The sequence below is a fragment of the Leptopilina heterotoma genome, unplaced genomic scaffold (genome assembly GCF_015476425.1).
Source record: "Leptopilina heterotoma isolate Lh14 unplaced genomic scaffold, ASM1547642v1 Lhet_145, whole genome shotgun sequence".
Lineage (NCBI taxonomy): Eukaryota > Metazoa > Arthropoda > Insecta > Hymenoptera > Figitidae > Leptopilina > Leptopilina heterotoma.
In genome coordinates, this window is record NW_025110863.1 from 1,184,526 (window position 1) to 1,209,119 (window position 24,594).

Sequence of the window (24,594 nt, forward strand, 5' to 3'; positions counted from 1 at the left end):
GAAAATTTTTAAAATCTAAAATTTTGAAAAATAAGACTTTTATGATAATTTTTTTAAATTATGTAGAAGTAACTTTAAAAAATTATTACCAACTTGAAGAGCATTAAAAAACGCTTCGATTGACTTATTTTTTAACCTGATTCGGGCAGAAATTATGAAATTATTGGTATATGAAAAATAAAAAATTGTGGAAAATATCATTTTTTTAACATTCTTGTTTATTTGCTTCGTAATAGAAATAATAATAATTAAAATATAAGAATTACTTTTTATAAAAGGGTTAAAAATTATTAAATCTTGGTCCAAAAAATGTGTTTTTATATATTCTATAAAATGGTAATAATAGTTCAATAATTACACATAAGTTAATAAACAAGAATGTTGAAAAAATCATATTTTCCACAATTTTTGATTTTTCAATTACCAATAATTTCATAATTTCTGCCCGAATCAGGTTAATAGGTCAATCGAAGCGTTTTTTAATGCTCTTCAAGTTGATAATAATTTTTTAAAGTTACTTCTACATAATTTAAAAAAATTTTCATAAAAGTCTTATTTTTCAATATTTTAGATATTAAAAATTTTTATATCTCCGGCTAATATGGACGAGAAATGTTCAATGGAGGCTTAAAAGATGCGTCTGAAAAAACTCTACAAAACTAAAGAAAAAAATTTATAGGTATCCTAACATTTTCTTTAAGTTATGGTCAAAAAACGTTTTTTTACAAAATGAAAAATGCAAAAAAATATAGTTAAATTTTATGAATCTGGCTAAACATACTCTTATTTTATGTTCCCCGGGGAGACCTACAATTTAAAAAAAATTGAAGCCTTTAGCTCTTTTTCGTTCTGAGATATTGAGGCAAATGTAATGTTAGTACACACACACACATCGGGACAATTTTTTAAAATCCGTTTTTTGGACTTCTGAGGTCAAATTACATCGAAATTTTTTATTTATTTATAACATTTATACGGACAGTGAACACTCGTACAAAAAGTACTAAAAGATTAGGTATAATGAAAATAAATTTATAAATATGTCAAAAAATCACAATCGAAAATTTTGCTAATTCAATCCTTCCTCTATGAGGAAGCAATATAAGATACACATTATTATTTGTAATCTTGGAGAATTTAAGGTCGAATAAACTGTGAGAATCATATTACAACACATTGTAGTGCTTTAATACAATTAACTTTTTCACACCTGTCTTTTTACTGTATTCCTTTATTCTAAATATAAATACCGTCTATCCGGGATTGTTGAACAATTACAACCAAAGAAAGGGTCCACTACCTTTAAATAAATTATTTCTGAAGGGCAAATAACGTTTTACCTTGAGATATTTTTATTTAAATTTTTGTGTAACTAATTTTTTCAGCAAATGGTTAAAACTAATTTTTTGTAAAAATAAGAATTTTGATTAATAAATTAAAGTAGACCAAAATTCATCTTTAACACTGTTTATTTTATTGTTTTCTGTATTACTGTTTCTGAATATTTATTTACGTAAGTGTTTTCAGAAGTGGAATTTCCTCCTTAACACGAATATCGTATTTATTTTCAAATTAATTTACGTCGTTCCTTAAAATTTAGAAAACTAAAATATGGGCTGGACGAAGCAAGGATAGTTAGAGCTAATACGACACAGTACAATCCTGCTAATGCGACTGCAAATTATAAACAAATGTTTAATTGTTCTTTTTAGGTTGATATACATAATTGTGCGTAATTATATACGAAAAACAAAGCATATTGACCAAGAAAATGGTGGTCTTTTGAAAAAAATTAATTAAACCTGAGATTCTACTTCCGAAGAATTTTAATGCAATAATTAAAATTTAGAAAATGTTCAAAACATATAATGTTTACACGGAGAAAATTTATTAAAGAAATTTTACTAAATTTAGTTCGTTAAAACTTGGATGAACTGTTGAAACAGTAATTTTTCAGAAACTAGACTGTGAAAGCAATTCCAAATAAGAGTATACAAATAAAAGATTTTTAATTCCCTTTAATATCGTCACATAAACGTTAACCTAGGTATAGAAAGGAATTGAAAAGCACATAATTTTAGGTTAGGTGTAGAAAGGTATTCAATTTTAAATATAGATACCTATTTATGGAAATTTTTGTTAATATTTGTAGGATGGCAAAGAGAAAGATTCAATCAATAAACACAAACTTATTTATTATTATAATTAAGTAAACAACGTGTAAAACATAATTAATTTAGACGAGCACATTTTAGATACATACTTCTCAATGCTTTATCTCAAAGTACTTCTGCGCATAGAAATTCGTCAGACACCATTTTGCTTATAAAGAATATTAATAGATGTCGCAACATGTATACATTTCTGTATGAATTTACTAATATTTCAACACAACTCCTTAAATTTATACAGAAATACTTATAATATTTTTAACATAGTTCTGAAATTTCCAAACTTATTTCGTCCAAGAGATTTTGTCAGAATATCTGCAATGTTATTTTCTGTGTCAATTTTAACAATGTCGATGATTCCATTTTCATAACATTCGTGAACAAAGTGATAATGGATTTCAATATGTTTTGAGTTTTTCGTAAAGTTGCCATATTTGGCTATCGCAACAACTCCTGAATTGTCTTCGAATATATTTATTCGTTTTTCAAGTTTGACTTTAAAATCTTGCAATACATTTATTATTACTTTTAATTCGCTAACCGATTCTGATAGAGCGACGTATTCAGCAGCTGTTGACGATTTAGTTACACTTCCTTGTTTCTTTGATTTCCAGTAAATTGTATTTCCGAAAAGTCTAATCACATATCCCGTTGTTGATTTTCGATCCAACTGGTCACCAGCCCAGTCAGCATCAACAAGGCAATCAAGCGTTTCTACATTTTTATTTTTCCTAAACGTTAATTTCAAGTTTTTTGTCTTAAACAAATATTTTAAAATTCTCATTGCATACCTATAATGCGTCTCGTTATAACTATTTTGGAATCTACTCAAATAGTTCACGCTGTAACTGATATCTGCTCTTGTTCCAGTACTTATGTACAGGAGTGCTCCGATCAAATTTCTAAATTTAATATCATTACTTGCTGACTGTGCAGGTGCCAATTGGAGGTTTTGTTCCATAGGTGTCGCATATAATTTCGCATTTTCGATGTTATATTTTCTAGCTAACGATTCAATGTACTCGGATTGATCTAAAGTCATTTCGTGATTTTTATAATCGTATTCAATGTTTATACCTAGATAAGTTTTTACTTCACCTAAATCTTTCATCGCGAATCGCGTTGACAATTTATCTTTGATAATCTTCATTTTTTGTTTAACATTTCCACAAAGCAATAAATCGTCTACAAAAATTATCAAATAAATTTCGTCATCTTTGTCGTTCATTGAATATAAACAGTAATCATTGTTACTTTTAACAAAACCTAAACTTTTTAAGAAATCATCTAAACACTCGTACCAGGCTCTCGAACTTTCACGGAGACCATACAGAGCTTTTTGCAATTTGTACACTCGAACAGTTTCATCATCAAATCCTATCGGTTGTTTTACATAAACTTCGGTTTTAATTGAGCCGTTTAAAAACGCTGCTTCGACGTCCATTTGCATTATAATCAAATCATTTTGACAACTGTACGATAAAAGTAATTTTAACGTTTGCATTCTTGCAACGGGCGAATACAAATTTTCCAACATTTCGTTTTGTTGAAAGCCTTTCACTACAATCCTAGCTTTTTTCCTATTGTCAGATTTGGTCGAAAATATCCATTTTAAATCTAAAACTTTTTTATCTCGCGGTTTGTTTACTAACGCCCAGGTTTTATTTTTGTTAATCACATCCATTTCTTTTTTCATTGCTTGTTTCCATAACTCGCAATCTTCACTTTTTAACACATCATCAAAAGTTATTGGACTATCGGCATTTACATAATTTACAAAAATGTAGTGTGAATTTACAGAGTCAATACCATACCAATCCGGTTTTTTTGTTTTTCTTGTCGATTTTCTCATTTCGACCTTTTCTTCGCAATGTTCGTAATTTTCCGTTTCAATTTCATCTTTGTTATTTATATTGTCGATATTACCTTTTTTAACTAAATCATTGTTAACTTCAAAATCACTTGTTGAATCTTTTTCAATATTTTCGCCTCTGAAACCTACTAGATTTACATTTTCTTCGATGATTTCTACGTGTCTCGAGATTACAATTTTATTATTAATCAAAATTCTGTAACCGACGCTGTCATAACCTAACAAAATCCCTAAATCTGCTTTTCTATCCCATTTGGATTTCCGTTTTTCTTCAGGTACTCGCACAAATACTCTACTCCCATACAAACGCAAATTTTCTACATTTGGTTTTTTACCAGTTAAAATTTCATATGGAGTCTTATTTTCTACGGTGTTAGCTAAAATTCGATTTTTTAAATACGAAGCAGTTCTGACAACTTCGGGCCAAAATTTGTTGTGAACTTTTGCTTCGGCTAATAAACATCTAGCTGTGTCCATTATCGTTCTATTATAGCGTTCAGCAGTACCATTCAATTGATGCACGTATGGTGGACAAGGTTCGATAGTTATGCCCTTTTCCCTAGCGATTCTAAAAATATCTTTGTTTAAATATTCGGTGCCGTTATCGCATCTTAGTTTGACGATCTTTTTACCCGTTAAATTTTCAGTAGTGTTTATATAATCAAGAAAACATTCATGAACTTCGGCTTTTGATTTAATCGTATACACTCTTGAAGCTTTACTGTAATCATCTATAAAAGATAAAAAATATTTTTCTCCATTTAAACCGGTTGTAGAGTGAGGAACATTTAGATCAGTGTGAATGATTTCTAAAATTTCCTTTGCTTTAGTTCTATTGTTTTGAAAAGGTAAATTGTGCATTTTATTCTGAATACAAGTTCCGCATTTTAAAGTTACTGGCTCCAATTCATTTGGCAAACCTTCGACTAATTTATTTTTGCACATGTTCTCGAGATAATTAAAATTTACATGCCCTAGCATTCTATGAAACTTTTCTTTTAAGGTCATTTTTTCATTATTTACCGAAGTTACGTTAGATTCTTTATCATTCATAAAACTGTTAATTTTATACAGACCCTTTTCCTTAATTGCGATTCCGATCAAAACATTGTGTTCATTGAAAATTTTAGACGTGTCACCCACTGATATTATTTTGTTTTTATTTGTAACTTTGGCATAGCTTATCAAATTTCGGTCCATTTCTTTTACGTAAAATACATTTGAAATATTAATTGGCATTTTTTCATTATTAACGACAAAATTTGTTTCAATTTTACCAATTTTCGTTGCTTTTAAAATTTTACTGTCCCCGATTTTTACATCAATTGGAGTTTTTAAATTTACGTAATCGTCAAAATAAGATGCATTGTTAATAATGTGATCAGTGCAACCACTGTCCAATATCCATTCAATTCTATTTTTATTATCGTTCAATTTTTCAACATTCATACTATTACAATTTGAGTTACTCGCTACTTCAGTACAAAAGGATCCGGCAAAACGTTAATTGGTACTTACATTTCGTTGTCGATTACCTTCATTCGGTGGATTCCAGTTGTTACCTCGATCTTCACGAAATCCTCTGCCTCTGCCTCGTTGACCATAACCTCTTACACCTCGGCCTCTAAAGCTGTTACCACGGTGTTGATAAACTTGGTTCTGCTGTGATGTATTGGCATTTCCTGACCAATTTGTTGTACAATTGCTGCCGCCTCTTCCGGAATTTCCTCGGGTCCAAGTATTCGAATTTCTGCAGTTTGATTTTACATGCCCTGGTTTTCCACACCCATAGCACGTTTTCTCTGGGAATTTTTTTTCGGTTTTGAATGCGCTCGATTTGTTGCAATTTTGACTATTTTCACTTTTTTCTCGTATTTCCCATAATATTATCTTGTTCTTGATAAACTCACAATTTTGATCAGTTTCTCGAACAGCATCGATTAAATCTCCAATGTAACTTAATGATTCCGGTAATGTGCGTAGCATATAATTTAATTTTTCTTTCTCACTTACATTCGCTCCTGAATTTTTTAATTCGTTTATTAATTTTTCGAAGTCGGTAAAAAATGAGCTGGAATCTTCATAATCATTTAATTTTATTTTTTCGAGTCTGTTTCTCACACATATTTGTAAAGCTGTAGATTCCTTCAAGTAAATTTGGTCAAATTTGTGAATTATTGCATACGCGCTTTCTTTATCACTGACAAATTCTAGTTGCTCATTGGAAATGCCACTATATATGTAATTCATCGCTTTTAAATTGTTTTCTTCCCATGTGTTTTGATTGTCGGTTTCTATTCTTTCTCTTTGCGTTACTTCGTCGCACTTTTTTATTTTTAAAAATAATAATAATCGTTTCTTCCAGATACTGTAATCTCTTCCATCGAAAACTTGAATTTTTATATCATCTGCCATTGTAGTTTCTGTGGACCTTTCTTGATAAATAAACTTTTTTAATGTAACGATATTATATATTCCTTCTTCAAAAATTCTTCTGAAATATTCTGTTCTAATTTTTCTTAATTTTTCATTCATTTAATTCATCGACATAATAATAATCACTTAGCATTTTTTTTAATAGACCACGTTTTTTTATAACCTCAAAATTTTTGAAGCGCCACAGAAACATCAAGAATCACTAAAACCACGGACCTGCTACCATGTTAATATTTGTAGGATGGCAAAGAGAAAGATTCAATCAATAAACACAAACTTATTTATTATTATAATTAAGTAAACAACGTGTAAAACATAATTAATTTAGACGAGCACATTTTAGATACATACTTCTCAATGCTTTATCTCAAAGTACTTCTGCGCATAGAAATTCGTCAGACACCATTTTGCTTATAAAGAATATTAATAGATGTCGCAACATGTATACATTTCTGTATGAATTTACTAATATTTCAACAATTTTGATGAACAGGAAGTTCATTTTTTATGAGTAAGTGAAATATTATAAATATTTGCATCTGAACGTATTATATTGTCCAAAAAAAGTAATTTATGCAAAATTTAATCTTTCGCCCCAGTCTTCCCTACAAATACAATATGAAATATAAGTGTTTATATTTTCAAACACCTTTTAGTTATTAAAAAAACGTTTTAAAAACAAAAAGATGTGTAAACTGTAGCATGAAGTGTATTCAAAATTAACAAAAAGTAATAGTCATTGTGCTATGTTTATTATTCTTCTTGTTACAACCATTTTTAACAGTACGTTTCCGACATTTTTTAACTATTTGAATAACATTTAATTTAATAATCACTAACATTATTTCTACATATCCGTTATGACACACATTGTGACTCTATTGCACTTTAAAGTTAACCTTAAATTAAAATCATATCATATACATTTGAAACACACGGTATACAAGAATTTGAATGTGTGAGTGATGTGCAGAAGCACCACGCCGACGACTTTTCAATACGAAACGCCTGGTTAAAGACATGCTCGTGACTCATCCCTACTACCGAAGTTTCACCTCCTGTATCTAGCCTTCTTCAGATATACCATCGGAAAGAGGACCTAAAAAGCTACAAATTTGACCCATATATAATTTAAATTGCCAAAAAATTGAATTTTTACATCAATTTTTAAAAATGATGTAAAATCAACGTTTCGAAATTTAGGCTTGCAGGTTGACCCACGTTGAAAAATTGATAATAATATGGAACAACTTATCTTCTACTTTATCTAAATTCGTTTGAATTTTGTGTTTCAGATGACCCAGCTCCTTATAATCGTAGTCACCGCAAACTCTTTTTTATACAGACTTTGACAAGATCGCGCACCAGAACTCCATTTTTAAATGTTTTTAAAAAAAATTTTATCGGAATTTGTAGTTAAAAACAAGGGCAGCCCCCTTTAATCAAAGGTATATTAGGTTAAACCAGACAGTAGTCGGACACTTTTCAATTTTGAATAGCTATAAAACCGTATGAGATAAAAATATTTTCAAAGTTGCTAATCATTTATAAGGTGATCATCAACAAATCTAAGCTTTTGTAAAAAATATGAATTGCACTTTTAAAACAGTGTTAATTAAAAAGATTGCTTCAGGTGGCAATCTTACTTCTTCTTACTTCTTCTTACTTTTTTTAAAATTTTTTAACGAAGAAGACATTTTTTTGTAAACATGGTTGGTATACATAGGGTGATGTGGGGTGATGTGAAACATGGGGGGATGTGCAACACCGCCGATTTCTGATCTACAGTTCGATATTGAACAGAGCCAAGTATTGCCATTTGTTTGTGTTCTCACTTCTCAGTAGCTTGTTTTTGATATAAAACTCACGAGACAGCTCGCAGCTAGGTTTGCTGTACGTAAGTTGACTTAAATTTTTCGAGAAAGAAATATTTCTCGGGCTTTACATTTCTAGTCGTTTCGTGAAGGGTTTTAATTTATTTTATAGATAAGAATGTGCTTATTGTTGCTTTATTAAGTGTTTTTAAATATCTTTTTATATTTTGTGTTTCCATTGCATTGTATTGCGTTCAAATTATTTTTCGCAAAATATCATATTTGGGGTGATGTGCAACACTTTTTTTTGGGGTGGACGTAACTACTTTTTACGTGCCATAACTGCGATCCACATGATTAATTAATTATTTTATTAACTACAAGCATTTGAGTGACAGCGTGTAAATTGTAACAACTGCACAAAGTGTATGTCGGTTGTTACAATACCAAGAATCATCTATAACATTTATAAATTGAAGACAAATAATTTCTTATAACAAATTTTATTAATTATTCATAATTTTTAACAACCAAGGCAATTTGTTAAAGCTAAATCCTCATAGAACTGATAATAAAAAATTTATTTTGTTAAGTATAAAGGTCTATTAGTTATTTAAAAAATATCAACCAGAGAAATATTTACTTTTGGCCTCTAAAACCCATTGTGCCTATTTTTTTACTTGTAAAGCTTGCATATCATGTTTAAACATGTTGCAACCCCATCGTTATAATTAACTGTTTATGAGATATTCCATTTGTAACAACTGCACACTGTAACAACCGCACCTAGTCTCCCCTATTATGATTTTTTGTCCTTTGAATCAAGAATTATAGCCAATCAATCTGACAAAATGTTTGTACAGTTCAATAAAAAGTAATTTGATTACTTTCAATGATATATATATATATATATATATATATATATATATATATATTATTTCAATAACTACAACAAAATAACATGCTTGAATGGGACCATCCATAAACCACGTAGCTCCGATTTTTAAACTTTTCGACCCCTCCCCTCCCCCATGTAGCTTAAAGTGGCATATTACCGAACCCCCTCCCCCCTACCAATGGAACGTAGCTTTTTTCTTTTTTTGAATATTAAAATCTCTTTTCTAAAAATAATCAATAAAATCGTATTGAAACATAGTAAACAATATTAAATGTTTTTAAATCACAGTTTATTTTTATTTTTTTTACAAGTAAGAGTTTGATACAAGACTAACTCTTAATTTTAATCTATATATATATATATATATATATATTTTTTTTTTTCATCACTATATATTTTTATCAATATATTTGGACGTCCACATGAAAAGGGCCTATATTGTCGGTTCTAGTTTTCGAGATAATCGCAATTTAGTAATTTTGGAGCAAAATCTTAATTTTAAAAAATTTTTTATTATCAATCTACATGTTTTGATAAGTCGAATCATGCGGTTTTTATAAATTTATCGATAATTTAACTGTTTGATTTCATTGGTTCTTTAGAAAAATGAAAAGGGTCCATTTTGGCGGTCATTTGCAAAAGTAATCCGTATTTTAAAAATGGAGGTGTGGAAAAAATTTAAAACCTCTTGATTTTTCATCTTTAAGATGTCCTGAACTGTAAACAATTCTTATCTGAATAACTTTCCAGAAGAACCAGAGATATTGATGTTAGAGGTTTTTTTTCGTAATTGTCGAAATGAAAATTTGGATATTACGTTAATTTTTTTATAATAGAAACTGTCAAAATTTTTTAAATAAGTTTAATATCTATTCTTTTTCTTCAAATGACACAATAAAATTGTACCTAATAATTAATCTTGTATAAAAATGGTTCTTTAATAGAAAAACTGTCCTTTTTAGAAAAAAAAGTTTTTCGTATTTTCAAAATTAAGCGGGAAGGGGGATGGTTTTTAAAATTTAAAACCTGTTGGTTTTTTATCTTCAAGGTAACCGTTTTTCTCGAAATGAGGTTTTTGGCGTTCTAAACTTTTAAATTCCGTAACTCAGCGAATTTTTAACCGAAAAAGTTCTAAGACCACTCAAAATTTTCCAAATTTTGACAGGAATACGCCCATATAGATAACTCCACACGGAAAAAGTATCGGCACGTTAGATGTACAGGTTGTGTTCAATTTTCTTCAACATTTATTTTGCACGCCATCTGTGCCAGTTTGGCGTATCTGACGTGCATTATGTACGTCTGATATCTCGAAATGGCACCTCAGACGTGCAAAATGAAATTTACTGCTGTTGACACTGTCCTCGGCGCTTCTATAATGTCCCGAAATTTTTTCCGTGCAATAGTGCCAAAATGGGCCCTTTTCATGTGGACGTCCACATATGTGACCTGGTCAATGAAAAGGGACCTTACGTGTCAAAAAATCATTTTTTACTTTTTTGTTGATTCGGATAGGGTTTGAAACGCTCTTTAAGATGGTGAAAACCAAAAAATCATAAGTTAATTAGAAGTTTTTAAAAAAAATTTTTAAAGTCAAAAGAAACAAGAGTTAAAATACGAAAAAACTGAATTTTTGTTATTATACAAATTAAAATAACGAAGACGATAATTTTTAATTATTTAGAAAAGTTAACAGTTTCTTTGACAACTGTCAACAGTTAAAATTCAAATTTGATATCATATTCGTAATCAGCGACATCAAAAACCTTATTACTGTATTTTTTACAAAAAACGATCACTTTTTAGAGAAGTTGACATCTGTCAACTGTCAAATTGTCAATTTAACATCATATTCGTAATCAGCGGCCTCGAAAACCCTTACAAACATGTGTCACTTATTTATACTTATTGTTGCTAGTTAGAAAACTTAGATTATTTTTTTATGTTTGGGGAGTTTGTTATTAATTTATATAAACAATTATTAAAAAAAAATTTCATTACTTGTATGTTTTTTATTATGATACTGTGATTCACGGTGAAGAAAATAAGCCTAAATTGATTAAAAAATATTAATATTTAAAAAAGTTACAAGGGGTTTTCTAAGTTAAACTTTAACTGCTGTTTTCTCGAAAACTTGTTTTCGCACGTAAGGTCCCTTTTCACTGTCCAAGTCACATATATCTCTCGAATTGACTTTCGAGCTGCCCGTGTAATTTCAAAAAAATGTATGTCAAATAAAAATACAAAGCTACGTTGCTCAGACTCAAAACCCTCCCTCCCTCCATGTGGTATAACGTAGCACATTACCGAACCCCCTCCCCCCAAAGCAGGCTACGTGGTTTATGGATGGTCCCAATATATTAACCACATCAGAACTTACGAATCTTATTATTCGTAACTCATTATTAAAATACTACTTTCTACTTTTACAAAAAAACTTAAGCAAGTAATGAGAAAAAGGGCTTTGAGGTAGGTGTAAATTATTAAATAAAAAAATGATTAAATTATTTAAGTTTTATGAATTATTTATGATGCCCAAGAATCTTCATATCTATAAACCAAGCCTTAAGCCATAATAGAGCCTGCAGCCATGAACATTGATCTTTAAGTTATAATCAAGCATTGAGCCATAATCAATTCTCGAGCCATAACCAAGCCTTAAGTCATCATTAAGCTTTGAGCCATAATGAAGCCAGAAACCTTAAACAAGCCTTCAACCATGATTGAGCCTTAAGCCATGATCAAGCCTTAAGCCATAATTAAGCCTTGAGCCCTAATCAAGCTTTGAGTCATAACCAAGCCTTGAGCCTTGATCAACCCTTGAGCCATAATCGAGCCTAGAGCCATAACCAAGCCTTAAGCCATCATTAAGCCTTGAGCCATAATCGAGTTTGGAGCCATAACCAAGCCTTGAGCCATCATTAACCCGTTGACTGTCGTTGACGCATATTTATGGTTGAAAAAGGGAGAAATTTGAAAATTCAAAATGGAATTTTATCAGAGTGTCGACAGTATGAAGTATGAGTGTGTATTGTAAAGAGTGGGAACGAGTTCACAGTCCTTTAAAACTAAAGCATAAGCAGGTGTGGTCAGATTAATTAGTCGCTACTCGAAGTGACCTGCTCATTGTGTTTTAGCCGGTTCAGGTGGAACAGACTGGGTCTGCAAGTGCCCAATTCATGAGAATATTAAACTGTTGGCAACAGGTAAGAAATAAATCTATGTAACAATACTTTATTTATCAGAATTTTTTTATTAATTATTTTTATTTTATTTATTTTTATTATTTGTTATTTATTTGTTATATTTTTCAAAACTTAGAAGTACTGTTATTTACAGGAAGTAATCTTGCGAATTTGATGAAGACTGAAAACTTTCCGATTATTCATTTTGAAGACATTTTGTTAAACTTAATTTCTGTTAATTCAAATGAAAAATGTTATTTTGGGCAATGTGAAAATTGTCCATCTGATGAAACGTTTTCTACGAATATAACTGAGGTATTAAGGAAAAATAAAATTGATGAAATTAAATTTAAACAATGGGTCACGAAACTAAAAACGATGCTTGACACTACGACAGTGACAGCAAAAATTTTCGTTAAAAATTTGTGTTCATCAGCCAGGATCTTTCTTCATCATTCATTTATAGCTGAAAAACAAGCTTCCTTTTACACGAATCTAAAAAAAAATCTCAACAATGATGATAGTTTGATAGTGTGTGACTTTGCAGAAAATTATGGATTCGTTATACAGAATACAGTGCCCGGGTTTCATTGGAATAATAACCAATCAACGATTTTTCGTATTGTTTTTTTATTATAAGGAAAATGACTCAATAAAACATAAAACGTTGGTTATCATTTCCGATTGCCTGAAACACGACGCTATTGCAGTTTTTTTTCTTCAAGCGTTAAATGAATTTTTTACCCTTCATTATCCACAAATTTGTAAATGTATATATTTTTCGGTTGGGGCGCCTCAGCAGTTAAAAATGTTAAACATTTTACGAATATTTACTACCATAATGAGGATTTTGAACGCACAGCAGTTTAGCATTTCAACGCAACGGCCCATGGAAAAGGGCCTTGCGATGGAGCAGGCGGAACTGAGAAAAGGATGTCGCGAAAAGCAAGTATGCAAATTACTAATGACCAAATTACTACTCTTTCTGAATTATATGAATAAGCCAAAAAAGACTCTTCTCTTCCAAATATATCAGTGATGTATAGTAATACACGAGATTACGAAACAGATAATCTTTATCTTCAGAATCGATTCAGAAATTGTAAAACTTTTACAGGAACTCAATAACTTCACAGTGTCGAACCGGAAAAAAACTGTAACTTAAAAGCTAAGAAATTTTTATTTTCTACTAATTTCGAATTAGTATCCTTTTGTAAAGTAGAATCAAAACGAGCAATGCAACCGAAACGTCTAACACAATCACAACGTTCAACTCAACCTCAACGAGCAATGCAACCGAAACGTCCAACACAATCACAACGTTCAACTCAACCTCAACGAGCAACAAAGAGAAAATGATAATTAATCTAAGCATTAATAGTATTAAATACTGAACAGTATCAAGTTTTATTATTTAAAATATTTTAAGTAATACGTATTATAGTGGACAAATGTTAAACAAAATTAAAAAGTGATTCTTAAAACAATTCTTATTTTATTTTATAAATGGTTTGAGTAGAACGCGCGCGTAAATTTGCAAGCGGAAATTAAAAAATTATTTACACTCCTTAAGGGGGAGTGACACCTTTGATGCCTCTTTTGAACCTGTTTTTCATGAATTTTTTTAAGACACAGGAATAAAGTAAACAAAATTTGGTTTTGAGGGATTTATTTGTTAACTTTTTAAGTTCACAAAAATATATTTATACTTAAAAAAAGTTTAAATTTATTGCCAATAGAGGGCGCCGAAGTTGGTCTCCTCTCTCTGTAGATCAAATCGGTGGGCAAGTTTCTGGTTAGACCGTTTAATCTAAATAAAAATTTCAAAGTTTTTCTGAATCTGAGATAGATTTAGCTTTTGAATACGTAGGATATTTTAAAAATATTAATTTTGGTGTATTTGGCAGTTGTAAATGACGTTCAAAAAAAACTTTGTCCGAAGTCAATCCGATCAAAACTGTTCTAGCTAGACTGCCCACCGTTTTGAAAAACGTCATTTCGAGAAAAACGCGTTTAAAGTTTTGAAAGCACTTGAAGCGCTCTTGGACACCTTTTGCAGATTTTGATTTTTTTCACATAAAATAACTTCGAATTCATCTCTAATGATATAATTTCTATTCTACACATTATAAAGTATCGTTTAAGCAAGAGAAAAAAATGCGATTTTTTTTCGGGTCAAAGGTGTCACTCCCCCTTAAACGTATCAGGCCCACTCTGAAACTATGTGCAAAATCTTCTGCATGTTTTTAGGTAAGTATAAATAGTTATTTATGATACAAGTGCGTAAAATCGTTGATTATACGAGTGTGACGTTTGCAGCTCGAGCCGAAGGCGAGTGCTGCAAGTCACACAAGTATAATCTGATTTACGCACGAGTGTCATACAAAATTTTTTGCAACACTAAAACAACTAAACTTGCAGCAATATTGCCAATATTACTGAAAGTTTAGGTGTAGTGGGGGAACTGTTAAATGAAGTTTTCTAGAAGCTAAAATAAAAATGTGATTGTAAATTGTTGTTTAAAAGCTTTAATTCATGGTTTCTCATCAAACAGTCACAAGAATGCGTAAAGTAATCATTTTACGCACTGAAAATCACTTTACACACTGGAATTCATTTTACACACTGCTAGCGGTGTGTAAAGTAACACTTTACACACCGCTATAAAATGAAGTACTTTACACACAGTTTTCTGTGTGTAAAATTCAATTTTACAGGTTAGTGTTGCAAAAAAATTTTTTAAAAATCCTGCCCAAATTTACAAAAAGGTAATTTGTTTATAAAAAATTCAAATTTTTTTAAAAAGAATCAGGGACCGCTTCTAAAACAAAACTAAATAGAAATTACTTTCGTTTTAGTATTTGAGTTGACACGAAACTAAATTAACAAAGTGACTTTAGTTTCAAGTCGACACGAAACTAAATTAACAAAATGAGTTTAGTTTCGTGTCGACTCAAAACAAAAGACTGAAACACATAATTATTTAGTGTCAATCACAGAAAAATTGTTTCCCTTGTCATCCGTAACTAGAGCAAGGTAAGTAATTAATGTAAGTTACGTAACCAGAGTAAATTACGTAACTATAGTAATTTACATAATTAAAGGAAGTTACGTAACTAGAATAACTTACGTAACTAGAGTAAAGTACGTAACTACAGTAACTAGAGTAAAGTGCGTAACTACAGTAACTTGCGTAAATGGCCAAACTTACGTAAGTTACGTAACTAGAATAACTTACGCAATCAATCAAACTTACGCAAGTTACGTAACTTACGTAAATGGTGGAATTTACACCGTCAACTCAAATAATCACATTTACGTAAGTTACGTAACTTACATAAATGGTCAAAATTACTTCACTTACACAATTAATCAAACTGACGTAAGTTACGTAACTTACGTAAAAATGTACAAATATACTTAATTTTGTAAGTAATCAAACTTACGTAAGTTACGTAACGTACGTAAGTTTGATTAATTGCGTAAGTTATTCTAGTTTAGTAACTTACGTGAGTTTGATTAATTGCGTAAGTTATTCTAGTTACGTAACTTCCTTTAATTATGAAAATTACTATAGTTACGTAATTTACTCTGGTTACATAACTTACATTAATTACTTACGTTGCTCTAGTTACGTAAGTCAGGGGAAAGAATTTTTCTATGATTGACACTAAATAATTATGTTTTTCAATCTTTTGTTTTGAGTCGACACGAAACTAAATCTAATTTATTAATTTAGTTTCGGGTCGACACGAAACTAAACTCAGTTTGTTAATTTAGTTTCGTGTCGACTTGAAACTAAAGTCACTTTGTTAATTTAGTTTCGTGTCAACTCAAACACTAAAACGAAACTAAACTTTCGAGACGGTCCCTGAAAAGAATTCATAATTCTTTTTACTACATAATTCAAAGTCGAAAAAAAGCAAATTTTTCATCTCTTGGAAAAAATTTTCTACATCCAATAATTTTCGAGTTATTTGCATTTGAAAATAGGTCTATTTTCGATATCCCAAAATTTTGAAAATTCATAACTCAAAAATTTGGCCTCAAAAAAAAATACGTATCTGTTTTTTTCAATACAGAATAGAAAAAAAATATTTTTGGCCGATTCTAAAAGGTCGACTAAAATCACACGTGGAATTGCCCATATGTTTGGCATCTGTTTTAAAATATTTAAATGCAATTTACTATGAAATCAAGAAAAAGTAAAAAAATAAAAATTTATTTTACACCTAATAATTTATTCTTATAATATTTAAATTACACTATTATTTTATAAATAAAATATATTCAATTTAGGAGTAAATCGTATTATAATGATTAAAAAGTGAAAATTTGATGTACCTGAGGTAGTCCCGTTTGCAAAGTAAAAGATTTGCTTTTGTGTATAGAGTAGAACCTACTTCCCCAAGTCTGCAGTCACAGCATCCACACTTTAAACAGTCTTCGTGCCAAAGCATATCCAGTGCTTTTAGTAAATACCTTTTAAAAAATAATTAAGACTTAAATATAGTTTTGGTAATAACTCGACGGAAATTTTTTTGATTTTATTTTAATAGTACGGGAGCATCCATAAACCACGTAGCTCCGATTTTTGAACTTTTCGACCCCTCCCCTCCCCCACGTAGCTTAACGTAGCATATTACCGAACCCCCTCCCCCCTACCTAATGGAACGTAGCTTTTTCTTTTTTTGAATATTAAAATCTCTTTTCTAAAAATAATCAATAAAATCGTATTGAAACATAGTAAACAATATTAAATGTTTTTAAATCACAGTTTATTTTTTTGTTTTGACAAGTAAGAGTTTGATACAAGACTAATTCTTAATTTTAATCAATATCTATCCCTATTAATATAAAATCATATCGCCGCCGCCGCTGTTTCAGAAAGTTTTAAGGGACCCTTATAGTAGGGGGAACATAGTCAAGGTTGGCCCACTGTCAAGGTAGGTCCATCGTCAGAAACAAGTTATATTTGACCTAAATTCAGGTCAATTTAAGGGCAGTTTTAACCTACAGGTCAAAATTACTCAAAATTTAGGTCAATTTTAAGGGCAGATTCAACCTACAGGTAAAAAACTAACAAACTAACCCCTCTGCCCTCAAAATTTAAGTCAATTTTAAGAGTAGTTATGACTTAAAGTTAAAAATTGACAAACTTATCGCTCTGCTTTCAAAATTTAGTTCAATTTTAAGGGCAGTTTTGACCTAAGCGTTAAAAATTGCGTTTTACTCTGCCCGTAAAATTTATGTCAATTTTAAGGGCAGATTTAACCTACAGGTAAAAAATTGACAAACAATTCCCTCTGCCCTCAAAATGTAGGTCAATGTTAAGGGCAGTTTTGACCTAAACGTCAAAAATTCACAAATAATTCCCTCTGACCTCAAAATGTAGGTCAATTTTAAGGGCAGTTTTAATCTACAGGTCAAAAATTAACAAACAATTCCCTCTGCTCTCGAAATTTAGGTTAATTTGAAGGGCAGTTTTAACCTACAGGTAAAAAATTGACAAACAATTCCCTTTACCTTCAAAATGTAGGTCAATTTTAAGGGCAGTTTTGACCTTAACGGAAAAAATTGACGAACAATTCCCTTTGCCCTCAAAAATTATGTCAATTTCAAGGTCAGTTTTTTTTCATATATATATATATATATATATATATATATATATATATTTATATATATTTATTCCACATGAAAAGGGCCTATATTGTCGGTTGTAGTTTTCGAGATAATCGCAATTTAGTAATTTTGGAGCAAAATCTTAATTTTTAAAAAAATTTTATTATCAATCTACATGTTTTGACAAGTCGAATCATGCGGTTTTCATTAATTTATCGATAATTTAACTGTTTGATTTCATTAGTTCTTTAGAAAAATGAAAAGGGTCCATTTTGGCGGTCATTTGCAAAAGTAATCCGTATTTTAAAAATGGAGGTGTGGAAAAAATTTAAAACCTCTTGATTTTTCATCTTTAAGGTGTCCTGGACTGTAAACAATTCTTATCTGAATAAGTTTCTAGAAGAACCAGAGATATTGATGTTAGAGTCTTTTTTTCGTAATTGTCGAAATGAAAATTTGGATATTACGTTATTTTTTCATAATAGAAACTGTCAAAAATTTTTAAATAAGTTATCTAATATCTATTCTTTTTCTTCAATGACACAATAAAATTGTACCTAATCATTAATCTTGTAAAAAAATGGTTCTTTAATAGAAAAACTGTCCTTTTTAGAAAAAAAAAGTTTTTCGTATTTTCAAAATTAAGAGGGGGGGATGGTTTTAAAAATTTAAAACCTGTTGGTTTTTTATCTTCAAGGTAACCGTTTTTCTCGAAATGAGGTTTTTGGCGTTCTAAACTTTTAAATTCCGTAACTCAGCGATTTTTTAACCAAAAAAGTTCTAAGACCACTCAAAATTTTCCAAATTTTGCCAGAAATACCTGGCAATTGCCCTTCTCATGTGGACGTCCACATATATCTCTCGAATTGACTTTCGAGCTGCCCCCGTAATTTCAAAAAAATGTATGTCAAATAAAAATACAAAGCTACGTTGCTTAGACTCAAAACCCTCCCTCCCCCCATGTGGTCTAACGTAGCACATTACCGAAACCCCTCCTCCCCCAAACCAGGCTACGTGGTTTATGGATGGTCCCTACCTAAATAAATGTTTACACACCCTAAAAAAAGTAATTTCATATTTAGAGGAAAAATCCTCTTCTAATATCCTCTTAGTTTTTCCTCTTAAACAAGAGTTTTCTATTTAAATGTAGAATATCTTTATTCTTTGGTAGTTAATAATAAAAAAAAACTGAAAAAAATGTAGTCGAAAAATGTAACTATGTACCATTATGTAGTTGAGTGGAAAGCAGTTAAATTAATTACTTGTTTAATTATTCTAACAATGTTTATGTAGTTTATTTTATTATTTTTGATGTAGTTAAAAAATAATAATAGTTCAGTTTACTAAAAAAAGTAGTTAAATTGCAAAAACAATTGAAGCGTGCGCTGTAACAAAGCGTTAAACGCCAATTTTTCTTAGGTTAGATTCGCATCAAATTTATTTACAATATATGGTTAAATCAGTAAAAAATTCTTAATTAGTTACATTATGATAATTACAAACAATTTTTTATTATTAATAAACTGATATTAATTATTGATATTTAGTTCTGAAAGTTGAAGTTAGTGTCGTTTTGGCGAATACATCTTTGTTACAGCGAACTCTTCAATTACAAAATTTGATTGCATTAACTACATTCTTAGTTCTCTTAACTACTTTTTGGTAGTCAATACAACTTTTTAAATTCAGTTGAGGACTTATTGAATTATTAAGAGTAGTTAAAACAAAATAAGTATAGTTGATAAGTAGTCAAATTTAAAAATAGAAATTTTGTTGACTGTAGGGGAGACTGGGGTAAACCCACTAAAAAAATGAAAAAGAATTTTTAATTTATCTTGTTTAGTTTTACTTAGAGATACTTTTTAATACACATATACCAAATTTCGAAATCACAATTTTCCAGGGTAAATCCGCTCACTTTATCTTTTCAAGACGGAACTTGGTCAAGCTTTGGTTTTTTTTTATTTGGGAAAAACAATTGACTTTAAAAAAATAGCTTATTTTTAAGGAATGAAAAAAGTGTAACCTTGAGTGGACCACTCTCAAAAAATTGTAAAAGTTATTCTTAATTCTTTAATGTATTTAATATTTCTAATATATTGAAACAACATTTACGCTTATGCAGCTTCAGATAATGTTTGTGTCGCAATGTTTACAAGTGAAACCATTTTCAATAATTTTGGCACATATCACATCAAAATCACAAAAAAATTAATAAAGAACATAAAACAGTTTCAAACCAATTTATTGTCAATTTATTTCCATAAAAATAGTAAACTGACATTAAAAATATAAAAAACAGGCAGTCTGCTCATGGTTATAAACAGTGGTCCACTCATGGTGACATGCAACTTTTTATAGCAGACACCAACATTTTTTTTTAGTCAAAATTATCACTTAATTAAACTAAGACAATCAATTTCAATGTCCAAAGTAGTAGGAAAAAAATAAGTTACCTTTTAAAACTTAAATTTTACACTACTTTTACACTTCCGAATCACTTTACTCATTGTAAGAGCGACTTCTTCTTTGGTTTGTGTTCTTAAAAATGCGTTACATCAAACGATAACGTATATTATTATCGCGGAACATAAATTCTTACGATTTCTAGGTGCGGTGCTGCTATTCGTTTTATTTATTTCACGTTTCCGCTGTCAGATAACTTAAAAGCTCAGGTGGTCCACTCAATGTGACATTACCCTAAATAATGTTATATTTTATTAAGAGAAAGTGTAATGTAGTTATAATTTTGGTTTTAACAAGTCATGAATTGTGTTATTGTTAAAATATAATACGTGAAATTATTTTATTCTAAATTTAAAATTTAAAACTAAGTGAGCGGCTTTACCCCGAGTGTATTCCTCACATTTCAGAATGAATTTAATTAAATCTTTTTGAATTAAACTAAACTATATGTATGTACTTCGAAGAACGACATCCAATAGCAACAAAAAAAATTTGCCAAATAAATTAAGACTCAAAAATAATGATCGAAAAACTTAAAAATCCAAAAAACGTTTTTTCTTCTGACACCTCTAAAAACATTTGATTAGTATTCTTTGTTGAATTCATGAAACTAAATGAAAGTTCGTTAATATAAGTTGAATGTTAAGTAGGGGAGGATGAGGCAAGGATAGTTAGGTAAGACCTTTTTGGATCTAGCGGCCAAACTTGAATATGTATCTGCAAACGAAAAGTATTTTTGGAAAGCCTGGTTATTTGACTATAAATTTGCTATACATTATTTTACTGTAGACTTAAATCCCTACGAGATACGGATGAAAAAGTAAACAAAAATTTTTAACTATCCTTGCCCCAGCACCGGAGCAAGGATATTATATTATTATTATTATTATATTATTTTATTCGATTTAGACTATTCAATACACTGGTTTACAGTGAAATTGTCAATTGAAAAAAACAATTTTTTTTCGAATAGTAGGTGTTTCTTGAGTAAGAAAATCATAGTTTTAATTTTTTTCCCTCGTGCAGTTTTTCTGTAGCTTCAAATTTTGCATTTTCGAGGTGCGACGCCACTTAAACTTACCTGTAGGAAAATTAGCTTGTCAAAATATAATAAATGAGGTATCATTGGAAAGGTTATTAAATTACCTTTCGATCCATAGGTCACAGAATAAAATTCAACAAAAATTGAGAGAGTTACAGTCGATTAAAGATGAAATTTCATGACAATTTTGATGATTTTTAGACATTTGAGTAACTTCTACTATTTTTTTCTACATCAAACAGGAAAGAATGTTTAGGTTTTAATTTTTTTATTGATAGACTATATCATTACACAAATTTTGAGCCCTTGTGGACCTCGATTGGATTAAAAATGACAATTCTACACTAAATTTAGTGAACGAAACTACATTCTTCATTTTTAGTATCCCTTAAACATTTGCAGCAAAAATTGAAGTAATAAAATTTAGTTAAGCTCTAAAGTTACTAAAATCACTAATAAAGGATTTCTGAAATCGTAGATTTCGAATCCAATGTTAGTTTTCTAAATTTCAAAATGGCGGATCCAATATGGCGGACAAGTTTTTAAAAATCGATTAAATTCGTCTTAAATTCGTTACTCGGGGGTTTTCGGGGTCGCTGATTACGAATCTGATGTCAGATTTCAAAAATTAAAAATGGCGGATCCAATAGGTGCGAATTCGATGGATTTTAAAAAACTCGTCCACCATTATGAATCCATCCTTTTCAATTTTCGAAATCCGACATCAGATTCGTAATCAGCGACCCCGAAAACCCCCGAGTAACGAATTTAAGACGAATTTAATCGATTTTTAAAAACTTGTCCGCCATATTGGATCCGTCATTTTGAAATTTAGAAAACTAACATTGGATTTGAAATATACAATTTCAGAAATCCTTTATTAGTGATTTTAGTAACTTTAGAGCTTAACTAAATTTTATTACTTCAATTTTTGCTGCAAATGTTTAAGGGATACTAAAAATGAAGAATGTAGTTTCGTTCACTAAATTTAGTGTAGAATTGTCATTTTTAATCCAATCGAGGTCCACAAGGGCTCAAAATTTGTGTAATGATATAGTCTATCAATAAAAAAATTAAAACCTAAACATTCTTTCCTGTTTGATGTAGAAAAAAATAGTAGAAGTTACTCAAATGTCTAAAAATCATCAAAATTGTCATGAAATTTCATCTTTAATCGACTGTAACTCTCTCAATTTTTGTTGAATTTTATTCTGTGACCTATGGATCGAAAGGTAATTTAATAACCTTTCCAATGATACCTCATTTATTATATTTTGACAAGCTAATTTTCCTACAGGTAAGTTTAAGTGGCGTCGCACCTCGAAAATGCAAAATTTGAAGCTACAGAAAAACTGCACGAGGGAAAAAAATTAAAACTATGATTTTCATACTCAAAAAACACCTACTATTTGAAAAAAAATTGTTTTGTTCGATTGTCAAAAAAAAGTTTTTAATTTGTAAACCTGTGATATTGATATCTGAAGTATTAACAATATGTTTTGAACATTTTCTGAATTTTAATTATTGCACTAAAATTCGTCTGAACTTAAATGTCAGTTTTAACCAATTTTCTTCAGACAACTACCAATTTCTTGGTCAATAAGCTTTGTTTTCTGTATATAATTACGCACTATTATGTATATTAGCCTAAAAAGAACAATTAAACATTTTTTTATAATTTACAGTCGCATTAGCAGGCTTGTACCGTGCCATATTAGCTCTAACTATCCTTGCCCCGTGGGGGAAAAAGGAGCCCACATTTCAATTTTTCCTAATTTTTTGTGAAACGACGTGAATTTAATTGAAAATAAATACGATATTCGCGTTCAGCAGAAAATTCCACTCCGGAAAACACTTATGTAAATAAATATTCGGAAGCACTAATAAATAAACTCAAAAACAGGTGTTTTTTAAAAATAAACTCCTAACTTCGCAAATGGTGTCAGATTGACTTCCAATTTTTACTATCATCTTTTGGTGTTAAGAAGCGAAAATATCATGAATGACGCGCTAATTTGAACAAGCCGTTTAAGCAATACAGCCACTAACTATCCTTGCCCGATCCTCCTCTACTATTCACAGTACCAATATCTCCATCTTAAGTGTAGTTCATAGCGTCAAATCGCTAGTAAGCGGGTTTACCCCAGTCTCCCCTAATGAAATATTTTAATTATTTATACCTCTCTGTTATTGCTTTTCCACAACCAGCACATTCTTGTTGAGTAGCACCATTTCTATTCGTTTCAGTCTTAATTCCATCCATAGTCATGTTTCTCGGTTGTAGTTTATCAGTCTGAAATCAGAAAGTAAAAAAAATATAAAATATTTATTAAATAATATGCATATTATTATAAATGTAAATTTAACATTTTTAAACATTTAAAAATGGTGAGAACTCTTTTTAATAGGATGATCAATTTATTTTATAATGCATAACTTTCCAAGCCACAGTTTTTCTAAAGTAATCAATCTGAGATAAGGAACGTATAAAAACGTTGTAACGTTTTTTTTAACAAATAAAATTTTATCTTAATTTACGCATTTTTCTGATTCATAAAATAAAATCACTCATGAGGAGGTAACGATTTCATGAAATTAACAGAAAAATTTCTGCTTTTACTTTTTAGGGGATTTAAATTTGTGACTATTAAAAATTTAATTTAAATTTGTATTACCGTCACTTATACCGACGCCCTGTGTACTTTTATTTTTGAAGCGTCAAGACGCCATTCATTCTAGTTTCACATTTTATATTGAATAATGTTATTCAAAATTACCATATTATTGAATTTAATATACAGTCCAGTAGAGAAGAAACAGTGGCATTGAATGTAACAGGCTTTTAAAGTAGTGAGGGTCAGTGTTATAGTCAGACATCACAGTGTGTCTGAGTTAGATCTGAGTGAAAGATTCTTGCACTTCAAGCCAAGCAGCAAATAATATTACTGTAATATTAAAATGTAAGCCTGCTGGACATATTTCCGGAAAGTCACAGTAATGTTACTGTAATATTACACAAATATAAAAAAATTTCAATTAAGTATGATGAAGAAAAGGAAAACTTCTCTTCTTTAATCATTAAATATG

At 30.0% G+C, this 24,594-nt stretch overlaps 1 protein-coding gene across 2 annotated transcripts in view; it reads right to left on the reverse strand.

The window, feature by feature from the left end:
- The window catches only part of LOC122498304 (LIM domain only protein 3-like), a 373,628-nt gene extending 349,834 nt beyond the window's left edge, over positions 1–23,794 (reverse strand). For both annotated transcript variants that reach the window (XM_043605988.1, XM_043605987.1), the window contains exons 1-2: positions 23,688–23,794; positions 16,722–16,859 (exon numbers count right to left, since the gene is read on the reverse strand). In XM_043605988.1, coding sequence (XP_043461923.1) covers positions 16,722–16,859; positions 23,688–23,776 — 227 coding nt within the window. In that variant the 5' untranslated portion in view covers positions 23,777–23,794. The remainder of the gene's footprint in view (positions 1–16,721; positions 16,860–23,687) is intronic.
- Between the last annotated feature and the right edge of the window lie 800 nt (positions 23,795–24,594).